This window comes from Mastacembelus armatus, chromosome 15 (genome assembly GCF_900324485.2).
Source record: "Mastacembelus armatus chromosome 15, fMasArm1.2, whole genome shotgun sequence".
Lineage (NCBI taxonomy): Eukaryota > Metazoa > Chordata > Actinopteri > Synbranchiformes > Mastacembelidae > Mastacembelus > Mastacembelus armatus.
The window spans coordinates 8,604,142-8,617,831 of NC_046647.1; the positions used below are offsets into that span (position 1 = coordinate 8,604,142).

Below are 13,690 nucleotides of genomic sequence, written 5' to 3' on the forward strand. Positions count from 1 at the left end.
GGATATTAGGATCCCTCAACTCCCAGTCTTCCTCTCTCCATGTCGTGCCTGCTTTCAGTTTTCTGTGTGTGATTTGTGTGTTTCACTTTGTTTGCTGTTTAAGTGCCTCTAAAGGCCTGTTGTCTTTATTTCATTAGATCAGTGCAATCAAGAGAAAATTGATGTAGACATATTTAATTTCTGATTTTCATTTTGGTTCCAGATCGTCACCAGAGGCTGTGAGACATCAGAGATGACTTTGCGTCGGAACGGCCTCGGCCAGCTTGGCTTCCACGTCAACTTTGAGGGCATCGTCGCCGATGTGGAGCCCTTTGGTTTTGCTTGGAAGGCGGGGCTGAGGCAAGGCAGCCGGCTGGTGGAGATCTGCAAGGTGGCTGTGGCTACTCTCACTCACGAGCAGATGATTGACCTCCTGCGCACCTCTGTCACTGTCAAAGTGGTTATAATCCAACCTCATGAAGACGGCACTCCACGGAGGTATGTCCTCACCTTTGCTCTTTTATTTGTACCTGAAACACGAGCAGGCCTTCTGTTGTTTTTGAATTCAGGCTTTTATTTCGTGGTTGGTGAGACAGAGAAGCAGGTGCTCCTCAAAAATGCATGAAGTCAAGTGAAGAGTAGTTTCTTCTCATTTTTCCATGCAGCTGGAGTAAATTAGCTTGACATTTGCCGATTTGGGATGATTAGCATAAAGAAATGCTTACATACTGTTTTTTTTGCGCCAGGGTTGATGTTGGTCTCTGCTGATTTCTCTGGAGAGGAGACACTCTTTGTATTGATGTGGCTTTGTTGAGAGGGAAAGCTCCAGCAGAGCTGTAGAGTCATGCAGACATGGACAGTCAGCGCTTCTCACTAATGATAATGAGAGGAGCATTTTGATTAATGGCTAAACTCTCGCTGTCATTGTCTGACAGCTCCCATTTGCAGATTGCTTTTTCTCCCCTCGTCCGATGTTTTATTCAGCAATTAGGATGGGAGTGTTTGGCTTTTTAGGGACACGCAACCACGGGGAGACACCATCGCTCCCATAATAAAAAGAGAGAACATTTCAAATAATCTTTTGTGAAGGGAAGAGATGAAGGTCTTTGTAAAATGCTTGTCCTGAAAGCACATCTGCTTGTTTTCTCTGTGAGAGACAGATAGGCCTCTGAAATCATATCCATCACTCCTTCACACTCACATTTTTGACATCTTTGTTTTTCTTGTACTTCAGGCTGACAGATTTGTGTACCATCAGATGCTGTTCCCACTTTCTCACAGATAACCACAGCAGAACAACTTGACAGTGTGCAGGGAGAAAACATTCACTCACTCCCATTTCCTGTTGAAGCTAATGATATTAAGTAATGATTAAAAAGAAAAACCAGTGGATAACAACAATTACTCTCTTTGCATATTAGCTAATCCTGTGCTTTTCTTAACAGATAACTGCTTTGATCACTAGCATACCATAATTTAATAAACTGCTTGTGAATGAGGGATTTGAGATAAAATCTGTTTACAAAAGATTTAGACTAATGTATGTTGTTGTTGTTTTTTTTTTTGTTAAATCATATGAACACATTCTTGAATAGCTGTGTGTATTTGTATATGTGCATGCAAGTCAGTACATAGTAGTTTCATATTTAGCTGCATTTCAACTTTGCATTCTGGCCCGGCAACAGAGGAGTAACATATTTGCTCCCCCAGATGGTGGGCTAACATGGCCTGTCTGTGAATCCAACACAGCAGCCTCACTGGCAAAACCACCATCTAATCCTCTTACCAAGATCTGTGATGATACATGGTGATTTGATACAATCATAATCGCAGTTCAGGGAAGCAGACACCATCTTCCAAAACTGGATCTGTGTAGACAAATGTGATGTCCAGTTCCCTGGGGATGTGGTTCCTAGTAAATGAAGCTCTTTGCCTGTGGAAGACAGCTGGCTTGAGTGATACCACTGAAGCCGGTTAAGGTAATTGAGACAGCCAATAAGTGATTGTTTTAAAAATGCACATAATACACAGCATTGTGCATTATGTCATGGTCATAATGAACTGAGTGGTTATGGTAGGCCCCTATATGGCTGAGTTAACTGAAGCATCAGTAGGTATTACAGTAAAAGATTATACGGGTCTGTCTTGACGGGCTCTGCTGGGAGGTTTTTTTGTTGTGCTGGAGCACACATAGTTGTCTCATGAGAACCAAAATGCTTCCACTCAAGTTCTGTGAATTTTCTCCCAAGGCTCCAACAAATCAAGAGGTGAGAGGTCAGGTGAAGAATCTCGAGGGCCCTCAGCTCTTTTCACTGCTGTGTCTTTGAGTTGCTAAAGTGTTGCAGTCAACAATAAGTGCTCCAGTTTCTCCACTATTATCTCAAAGGAAAGGAATTCAACAGGGGCCTGAAGGCCCCAGTCAGTCCCCTGTGGCCAGAGAGATGGGGGGTTAGTCTAACAACAATGGACAAGAGTCTCATGACCTCTAGACAAAGTACCCTGGCTCCACACTGCTGGTATGACAAGGAAAAATGTTTTCATAAGCACATGTAGGGACTAGACAGACTAGGTTTCCGCTTCACTGTTTATTAATTGTCACTTTTTTATTTAGACTTATTCATTTAGTGATTCCTCCTGATTCAGGGGGTCATTTAGCTACTATAATTCTGTACAAATTCGTTTGGGGATAAAACAGGAGTGTTTAGACCACTGTGGTGTATTACTGTTTTGTGGCAAACCTCCTAAAGCTGTTTATGCCCTAAGCAGTTTTACCCTGCTCAGTCTGAAACCAGCGGAGATATGGCTCTAATATTAGTCTTACCTAGTACTGTATTTATTTACACTGGAGGCAGGATGTGGTTTTTGCCTGGTGCAATACCAGAGGCTTTTCCATCGTCACTCTGAATAGCTTTAAACAAGTTCAGCATGTTAGCCTTGGATCAAACTAATGAGAAAAAGATGATAAGGATTAGCTCATTGAAACAGGAATGCGATGTACAGAACACAGCAGTGATTGTATGTTTTGGTATATGGTCATCAGAGATGTACAAGTAAACAAAGGGATCAGTATGTTATGGACTAAAAGAGATGAACACACAAACAGTAACAGAAAGACAAACCAAAACCAACTGTATTGTCACAGTATGAGCCTTTTATGGTTTGTATTATAATGTCTTGCACATTTTAGGTTCTGATCACAAAGATTTATGTTTGAGATGGTGGGTAACCCAAATTAAAGTGGATTCAAAGTGGACCACATCCCTGCTGATAAATCAGTATTATCTGTCCCTTTCTTTGAAGTGTCATCAGACTGGTCATCATGGATTTTCATCTGGACTGAAGTTAAGCCGGATTTTTCACTTCCCATGTCGACACCTTGTGAAAGGGAGCTAAACCAAAACACAGAGAACCTGCACCACAAATTGCTCGGCTTAATCCCCCTCTCATTCTTCACACATTCATGTTCTTTTCCTTTAAATCAGACTACAAAGAAACCACTGAAATTTTCTTCTTTGTTTTTGCAAACTTTTACCCATTTGAGGACACCTTATTTAACGAGCCCCTTGACAGTGGTGTGCAAAGGGCTGCTGGAGGTTACAGCCTCTGTGGCTCTTCGCTGTGACATGGACTCTGATTGTGGGACTGGATTAGCATGTCTCTCAGTCACTGACCATGTAATTAGAATGACAGCTCTCTGACTGAGGTCTAAGGTCCTGCTAGCACACTGAGATCCATTGTAATTCGTTAAGAGCCGATGGCTGAAGGAACTGATTGTTCACCTCCAACAGGCCACTGACTGAACCGAACTCTTTTCTGTTGCAAATGAGCTATGATATTTAGTCATTTCACTTCAGGTTGCGACGATTGTGTGGACAAATCAGTTTCTCCGACATAGCTGTGTTTTTTGCCGCTGGATGTTTTAGGTTGTTGAGGTTTTTCCTTCTTAACATATGTGGTGTAATTTATAGTCCCCCGCACTAAACTGGGAGGGTGCAGAAACACTTTTGGTTAGTGGTGGAATCATCAGGATGTATACGCGTTATTTCCCAGCAGTCCCTGTTTTCCTCCTCTTCTGATGGCTGGATGTGTGTGACAGCCTCTCCTTCACCACCAAGCTTCAGCTGAAGTTTAACTTTTGGCCAAACGCCAGTTTCCTGCTGTTTCTTTGTGATTTTATACAGAGAGTCCATGACCCCCTATACATTACAAACAATCGCATTCCACATACATTAGGCCAACGCAATGGGTATTTCCACTTCCAGCATAGCTTGTGAGGCGGTGAGGGATCATAAGAGAAATTTACCTCATCGGTTCTTGGTCTTGGTCAGCTGAGATCGTTCCTGTTGACAGGCTGCCAGCTTGTCAACAGCCACTACTCTTGTTTAGCCCATTCGGAGAGTAACGATGTGTGGCAACCTGGCATGACCACATACAGACACAGTTAATCAAGATAATGAGTGGGTTAGCAGCCCCTGTTAAAAACCAATTGACCAACAGTTTTTAAGATCCTTTTGCTTCTGACATGAATAGAAAGTGATTGAAAGATGTCTGGTTGAGCTATAAAAGTAATGGGATAATGATTTGATCTGTTAAATCTCCAATCACTGCACGCCATCCATTAGCTTCACTCAACTAGATAAGTTCCTTTCTCACTTATGGACTTTCTGCAACCATGTTACTCTCACCAGTAGTTATATCAGCATCAAACCAGTGACATGTGAAGCATACAGTAAAAACTATAAGACGTAGAGGATGCCACTGACAGTCCTCAGACTGTTTGGCTCAGGCCAGGTTGGTGTTGACATTGACCAGATGTGAGACGAGTGTTGTAGGAGGAGGAGGCGAAGGCTCGTCTCCTCCTTAGATCTTACAACACCCATAGCTGTAAACAGCCCATCCTCCCCTGGCCCAGTTCGATGAAAGGGTCTCTCTGAAACGGGATTATTTGCCTCCCTCCACCGCAGTCTTTCCAATCAGCCAGCGCACTCACCTCAAGTCCTGATGTGTGTACATATATGACCACAGTAAAGCATACACACATTTAGCCCCAAGTGGATCCTGGGAAATGGACCTCGGAGCTGGAGGGCAGGGTAATCATTAGGGTCATGCTTCAGATGCTTTTGGAGTGCCAGCAGAGCACTGAAGCTGTTTAACCCTGACCCACCACTGTGTAAACCCCCCATCCTTTCAAACATACAAACCAAACCTCAGCCCCAAAGATTAATGTTGCATGAAATGGCATCACAGGACTTGTCCATCCCAGAGATCTTCAGTGTTGTTAGCAGTAATGGGATGGGGATGGAGAGAAGAAACGCCTCTTATGTAGAGCTACTCAGGGGAGTCCAATACCAAGAGGCAAGCTGAAATTTTCAGCTCTATTAAAATAATATTATTGTTATTGTTAAATATCTCTGATGTGCCCCTGCTCATTAACTGTGTCTGTGTATAACTGTGTTTTTATTGTTCATTTATATCCAGACGTCTGCCTCTGGCAAATATTTCTGTAAGCATTAGTGTAGTCATGGTAACACAAAAGATGAATGCTTCCCCTCCCCCCGGTTTTTACCGAGGACATCAGGATCAGCCGTGATGTACAGTGTAAAATACTGTAATAACTGAAAATGTACCAGCTTTGTAATTCAGTAGCAACCAGTTATTAAACCACACTGAAACATGTAATATTCGTTTACCATTATTGCATTATTATTATTCATACTAATCATAATATATAATAGTAGTCTGATGAAACAATCATGCAGTGAATAATACTAAATGTAAGATGAGTGATTATGCTTACGATTCGTTATGTCATTGATATTGAACTGTAATTTGTAAATTAACTGTGGAAGAAATAGCTACAGAATAATGTGATGTTGCTTCAAGATTAACATATTCCTCAGAATAATTGCTGGGCCTTTTCAAAAAGAATGAACTTGTATGATTTTCCTTAGATTTACAGGTTATCATAGATGTTATTATCATAAAGGATACCCGCCATAAAACTGGGATGTTGCTGTATCCTTTTCATCTGTGGCTCAGTGTTTCCTTCTCCATCCTTCTAACTTCTCAGGGGCTGCTCCGAGCTCTACCGCATACCTATGGTGGAGTACAAGGTTGACAGTGAGGGTACACCTTGCGAGTACAAGACACCCTTCAGGAGAAACACCACCTGGCATCGTGTGCCCACAACTGCTGGACCACCTCTGTCACGAGGATCACCCACACAAGGCCCTGATCGCCTGCAGTGCCAGCAGATCCTCCAGCAGCACCAGGCAGCTATCCCGCGGAGCACCTCCTTTGATCGGAAGTTGCCAGATGGGTCCAGGTAAACCTGATCTCCACATCTTGTCTTCTCTTGTAATTTAGTTGGTTAACTTCATCAAGTGTGCACGTGACAAGGAAGCAGTGCATCAAAAAAGATAATGTTAGACTATCAAAGGCTATGAATTTACACTATTTACAATGAATTTTTATTCACTGTTTTGGTCTACAAACAGAAAAAGCACATAGAAAGAGCAGAAACATGTCTCAGTTGCCTGCTATGATAAAGGTTATTTACAGTAGTGCAGAAAAGTGTGAAGATTGAACAAAAAAACACAGTAATGCTTTTAAAATGTTCTGAAAGTCAAACTTTCTGCTCAATGTTTTTCACAAGTCTAGGCAGAGCAAAGCTTGCAATCAAACATCATGATGCTCAAAAGATCTAGTCCTTTTGAGATAAAATCTTTGAACTCTCAGCCTTTCTCATTTAGAAAAGAGCTGCAGTAACACTTTGAGGAGCTGTTATTGTGTTCAGTTATTTGCATACATATAAATGGAGCATTTTAGTCCAATGAATTCACGGCTTTGCTTTTATTTCCCTTTAGATGATAAGGCCACAGTCAGACTTTGTTCTTGTCCTAGGCTGTGTCTCCTTTGGACATCTCCATTGAGCCATGTAAAGCAGTGATTTGTTCATTCTAATGAAACCCCTGCAGTCGTGATAACCTTTCCAGTGTGTCACACCATACCCCCTCTCAGTGTTGTCTGTTCAGACTATACTGGGATAATGGCTGCCTTCTCTGCCTAATCAGAGTCCCTGGCAGTGGGAGCGCTCCATTCTCCTTTGCTCCTTTTCTTTTGGACTCTGTATCCCTCCTACTCCCGAGCCCCTCACTCTTCCTGCGCCTTGCCAAGGAGGAGGTGATGGGGGCACTGACACGGCTCAGCTCATCTCATCCAATTACTGCAGAAACAAAGAGTGCTCTTCCTTGGACCATGATATGAACTGAGGGAGTGGGATTCAAGGATGAAGGAGGAGGAGGAGGAGGAGGAGGAGGAGGAGAGGGAGGGAGGGAGGGAGGTAGAAAGACAGAGAAAAAGAGATTGGGGGAAATATTATCCAGTCATATATTCTGGAGAAATAAATTAACATGACTTTATTGACCATTTATATTTGGTTTGAACATTTAGCTTGTGCACAATCAGAAGGAGCACATGGAAACCAGGACCACTGGTTGATAGGACTCATATGAACCTTTGCTTCTTAAATAAAGCATCATCTCACCCTTGTGTAGCAGAATTTGGCACCGTAAAATATGATGCCTGCTCTGCAGCCAAATGAGACTGGCCTCTAATCTTCGTAGCCTCAAATGTTATTTGCAGAAAGAAAAATTACAGTCAGTGTCCCTCCTGAACTTTATATTATGTCTCGGGAGTGAGAGAAGAGAACAAAAAGCAGCTGCTGCTGTTTCACATTAAAGTGCCTGTACCTGGCTGAGGAGACCAGAGATGAAATGCAGCAATCTGGCCAAAGCATGTGTGCTGTGATTGAGTTACTGACAGTTTAGTGAGTTTCCCATGGAGGTCTAGACAAAGGAAAGCTCCTGACAAAGCAAAAAAAAAAGTCTGTGTAGCCTTTTCAATGAATGTTTCTATTGTGATTTTGGAATTATTAATATCTGTCCATTAAATACAGTATGTAGTTGGCTCAACCCAAAGGCAACTAAATCTGCCTACTGGCTCCTCAGGTTTCTACTGCATTAATTTATTGGATTAGATTTATGTGAAGAATCAAGTTAATAAAGACCCAATCCTCATTAAACAAATATATAAGCAAAGAAATGAGGAATGAACAGTATAGAATATGCAGTTAGACCTGACGTGAAAGCCATCCTGCCTATGTTATTGCAGCCTTAGTCCTGTCTGGTCATACGTACTGCAGTGTGCTGTTTAAAAGGAAGGCCTCTAGCCAGCAGAAATACAAATCAGATTCAGTGTTTATTTTTCACTGTAGGCTTTAGGTCTCAGGTTCTTCCTGGCAGGCAAAAGAAAGCAAAGAAACCTTTTGTCTCAAGATATTAAGTCATGTCAGGGTTTATTGTAAGAGTAAAATACACTGTGGATAGGTTGAACTAAGATAATTGTCAAAGACAAAGCCTGTAAATGGTGTAAATGTAACAGCCCATGTGTTAGGGGATAGTTCAGGTGCAGAGTCAAGTTTATGTTTCATAGCAGAAAATCTCAGGCGTCCTCTCAAACACAGAATCTGCTCCTGTCTTCACTCTGCATACTCTCCAGGCTTCACCATCTGGATTACTTATTACCTTAACAGATCTCTTTTCTATTTGTCTTCAGAGTACAAGTCAGCTTCTCTCCCAGTGACAGCTCTTACATTTTCTTAGAGATTATCCACGGTGCTCACATACAAGGGACCATTCACTAGAGGGATATGATGCAGTCATTAACATAGGACAGCGTCGGAATGACAGTTTTCCAATTTGTTGTGCAATTTTAGCTTCTAAAGAGAAAAAAACCCAATTGAGTCAGTGTGTATCAAATTGTTTTAAACAATCATTTTTACGGATAAATTTATTAGATTACTGATTGTTTGATTAACAGGAATAGTTTTCTTTTATCCAGCAAAAAGGTTAAACATTTTCAGGATTTCCCACTTTTCTTATTTAACTTGTTTTATATCACTGCATATTAGGTATCTCATGGATCAATATAAACAGTTTTATATATTTTTTACTACTTTCTAACATTTTATAGAAAACTAACCAGTTAGATGTAGCCCAAATTTGAACACATATAACTTTATATACAGCCACAGTTTCCACCATGTGTTTGCAATTGTATATCTTTTTTCTCCTCATTTGTGCAGGACGATGCAAGATATGGAGAACCCACAGGTCACCTCCTGTAATAAGGGAGACCAGCACTACCGCAGCTCCCCCAGTAACCAGTCCTCCTCCAGTGATCCAGGACCTTGTGGCAGCAGCACCTGGTCCCAGCAGCCTGGATTTGATGGGTACAGAACTACAGTGGTGTTACTTTTTTCTAAAATAGACTATGTATTCCCTGCAGGTTTATGCGGCTTTGCAGTAATGAATGCAGCTAGAATCAGTCCCGGCGCTATTTCAGAGAACTTGCAATTTTGCAAAATGACAGCAATTTTTCCGTATGAAATGGCCAAATCACCAGTGCACTTTTGGCTAGTCACTGGACTTTTTTTGCAGGACATGATCCAACAAAACAATAAAATTATGTCTGCCATGGTTTAATACCACAACCAAATCTTAAAAAAGAGATTTTGCATGTTTCATATGCAATATTTTTTTTCTTAACATGCATTATTATCATTTCCATTCAATCATCTCAAAGCCTTGGCTTCATGATTACATTTAGAAGAACATAAAGGCTTTTATTGTTGTAGATTGAACACATTTCCCTTCCTCTGTTTAGAAAATTTAAAAAGGATGAGCACTTAAGTATAATAGCAAGTTATTATAAACATTTTTCTTGTCCATCCCTGTGTCCTGCTGTGGCTGAAGTGCCACTTTAGCAAACTACACTGCAATTTTGGAAAAAGCCATTGAAAATAAATTTTGATGGATAAAAATAATCACATATAACTGAAATTCTGCACAGAGAAAGAGAGAGAGGCTTCAGATAAGAGGCCTTGTATGTATTAAATTTCCAGTTAATATGTTTTGTTCCCTGACAATACTCTACATATCACTATAGATCTCTTTAATATTGTGCCCTTTTTCCTCCGTTCAGTCATAAACAATATACCGTGACTTCAGACTGCACAGGTGTAGCGTATGTCAGGCTGAGCCTTGTACATAAGCACAATGCAACAGGGACCCATGTCAGTCTGAAAGTGGTTACAGACCATGACAAGAGGCTTAGCTCCACACTGCTGTCTTTTTGTCAGAGGCCTTGAAAATGCACTGAACTCTCAGGGACCACTGTGCCCTGTCAGACCTGCCACAATTCACAACAGCACACATTCTGACTAGCCCACTGATCTCCAGTTAGGGTCTTTGGTAAAGATAACAAGACACTGTGCACTCTGTTCATTTGCTGTAACCTTTATTGGCTCTTTAAGGTTTAATTAAGACCTGTATTGAAAAATCTGCTGCTCCTTCCCCTTTGTCAAGAGCAAGTGAGTGCCTGGCATGCCGAATCAAATGAAAGGAAGTCTCTTGGCAGCGTTGTCTGGCAACTTCTTTATTCTGTTATAAGCTCAAGTGATTTGACCTTAAATGATCTTGAGCTAATTGCTGTACGTCTGTTGTAGCTTTTCTCTGACTAGAATACAGAGCTCACTCTGTAGACAGAAAATAATTTACAGCCCCATTTCCTCCTCTTTCTTTCTGCAGCTGTCCCTCCCCTGTCCTCCATGAGCGTGCAGGAGACATCCAGGGAGGAGATGGAGAGATCCACAGGGAGAGAGAGCCCACTCTGGAGAGGACTAGGTCTGCAGGTGAGGCTGTCTTCTCTGATTTAAGCAACATATGAGTTTTAAAAGGCGTGTCAGACATGCCTTTCATCAGTTACGCTCATGATTCATGTTGTCTGTACATACCTGCTTCTTCTCTACACTAAGCTGTCTTTTCTCGGTCCACAGAGGCCAAATGGCACATCCCATCCACCAAGATCCTGAACCCTCTGAAACAAAGAGAAGGAGGCAAAGACTCGCCCAACAGGCTGTCCAGGGTGAATGTCCGACCTATTTTCATGTCCATTTGAAGTCAGAGGTGTCCAGAAGTTTATTGGGAACTCGTTTTGAACAGCAAAATGTTTGAGTCAACTGCAACCTCTACATCTAGTGTGTGTGCTGTGGAGCAGTGTTTTTTTTTTTGCACTGCTACACCTGGTTTACTGCACACACAGTTGGTGTTGGAATTGCAATAAGGTCAAATTGCCTTATTTCTGAGCTTAGTAGCAATCAGCAGCTCAGCTTGGGTGTTTAACCTCATGGTGTCCCCCCCTAGCTGCTCTTTGCACTTATCACACTCTCCTCATCAGCATGCCAATGGGTGTCTCATCCCATCACATTTCTGCTTGTCTCACACTTTTCTAGGACACATTTTCCTAGATGTTTTTAAAAAATAAGTGCTTCAGCCTCTCATTTTCCTTATTTTTCCATATCCTCTCCTCTCTCATTTATCTTTATTTATTTATTCATTCGTTTGTTTATTTATTTATCTTGGCTGGCCCTTACACTGTCTCTGTTTGCTTTTTCCTGTGATGGTGGAGGCTGCCACATATAGCTAACAATGTCTTTCAGTGCTTTCAGCCAGTGCTGCATTAATCCAGGCCAGAGGATAAAAATTTAAACCCTTCTCTTGGCACTGAATGTCCCTAATGCAAAGAGCTTGTTTTTTTTTTTTTTTGATGTGATGTGATTTGAGTTGCTTTCATGATTCAGCAGTGTTTAGCAAAGCATAGCGTAATAGGAAAAACAGGACTGGTCATCATCCTGGCTCTTCCAGGCGTTTTTTTTTTCTATGGGTTTCCTGATCTACACTGTGGATACACTAACGTCAAGTTAGCCCGGCCATATGCATTTATTTTATTTCCTGCTCAATGAGCTCTGGCTCTCTTATCAGACCTCAGTGAACTATTTCCTGAAAACATAATTTTTAAACTGCCTCAGGGCGTCACATCATTTAGAATTCCCACATAAAGTGCCAGGATTCAAGGGGTTAAAAAACAAAAAAGAGGTCAAAAAAAAGTATGTGACAGTCGGCATGTTCTATTTCTGTTCTTTCCTGTTACTGTCAACTACCTGGACAGCATTATGGGCCTCAGGAACACAAGTTGGCGCCTCACTTAGGGACACATGTGATCGGTAGAGCTCATCATCTGTCTGGTGTGCCGAGCATGCTGCTGCTGTTTGACATCATCTGATTTCCTGTATTTCTTTCTCCTTTACCCCGCTTAAATCGCTCTCTCTCCCTCTCTCTCCCTCTCTCTCCCTCTCTCTCCCCCCTCTCTCTCTCTCTCTCTCTCTCTCTCTCTCTCTCTCTCTCTCTCTCTCTCTCTCTCTCCCCCCTCTCACTCTCTGAACCAGATGGGTGATAAAAACTCGAGCCACTCAAGTAGCAACACTCTCTCAAGCAACGCCTCCAGCAACAGCGACGATAAGCACTTTGGCTCTGGAGATTTGATGGACCCAGAGATATTGGGCCTCACTTACATCAAAGGCGCGTCCACAGACAGCGGCATTGACACAAATCCCTGCGTGGCCCCCGGAGCCCGAGTGTTGCTTCAAGGCAGGGTGGGGGAGCAAGGACATCCCTGGGTGTCGGAGCACCATGAGGACGGGGCATCAGAAGACGATCATGGAAAACTGTACTTACCCCAGGGCTACGCTTCGGTCATCGTGCCCAGTCATGTGACGGAGGGCAGCATTGGAGACCTGAGCGAGATCTCCTCCCATTCAAGGTACAGTGCAGAGGCAACTTCTGTATGCTTATTTTTAGATTTTAGTTTAGACATGCCAGAAAACGAGGGAATATGAGGGAATACGGAATACGACTACGAGGGAATATGTTTTAGAAGAATGATATTCATCCTCCCGGGAGGGTTTCAGGGGGTTCTTTGCCATTGAGTCCTGAAACTGTTCTGGAGGCCCAACACCACCAGGACACTTTATGCAGGTTGTTCCTTTAGTTTTGAACACAACTGTATACTGCAGCCAGTGCCATTGGTCTGATGTTTCTCTCTCTGGGAAATACATTTATGGTGGCTTAGCTCTAGCGTGCTGGATCATTGATTTGCCTGCTGATGAAAATCACACCCTTTTTATGGTATATGGCTTTGAGCAAAATCCACTGGGTTTATACATGTGGATGAACACACACACATACACCACCACCACACTATTAAACTTATTATGAGTTCTGTTCATCACACACACGCATGCACGCGAGCGCACACACACACACACAAACAACACAACGGATGGGTGCTGCTGTTAACTGACCTTTTCACCCAGCCATGCTCCCTCACTCCTGACCCTCATCCAGCTGTGCTGAAGCCAGTGGGTGGGACTGCTGTCAAGCTGGGGCGGGGGGGGGGGGGGGTTCATCACACCGTCATCCAAGTCTTCATCACCAGACTGAGGCCCATCTGGGAAAGTGAGGGGGGGGTTGTCAGAGAGGGTTGGCCCTGCAACCACTCACAGTCCGTCTCTGAAATAAAATGGGTATCTATTTGTTTATGCCATACAGAATTATGTTAGCACAATCTGTTCAGATCATTGACCTGGTTGGGACATGTCAGAACTGTCTACTCCAGGATATCACTCAGAAACAAGGAAAGAACCCATGCTATCACCTTGACTACTCCAATGCCTCCCACCTTTTATGTAATGGTCTTTGACACCAGCGTGTCATCTGAACAAACAGTGAAGCAGCAGGAGCACATTTTGCAG

The 13,690-nt window shown here is 42.5% G+C and overlaps 1 protein-coding gene across 6 annotated transcripts in view; it reads left to right on the forward strand.

The window, feature by feature from the left end:
- Positions 1 to 13,690, forward strand: part of LOC113131589 (signal-induced proliferation-associated 1-like protein 2) — a 76,375-nt gene that overhangs the window by 47,308 nt on the left and 15,377 nt on the right. For all 6 annotated transcript variants that reach the window (XM_026309012.1, XM_026309011.1, XM_026309008.1 and 3 more), the window contains exons 9-14: positions 203 to 477; positions 6,050 to 6,304; positions 9,125 to 9,271; positions 10,629 to 10,732; positions 10,877 to 10,965; positions 12,326 to 12,699. In XM_026309012.1, the coding sequence (XP_026164797.1) occupies positions 203 to 477; positions 6,050 to 6,304; positions 9,125 to 9,271; positions 10,629 to 10,732; positions 10,877 to 10,965; positions 12,326 to 12,699 (1,244 nt within the window). The remainder of the gene's footprint in view (positions 1 to 202; positions 478 to 6,049; positions 6,305 to 9,124; positions 9,272 to 10,628; positions 10,733 to 10,876; positions 10,966 to 12,325; positions 12,700 to 13,690) is intronic.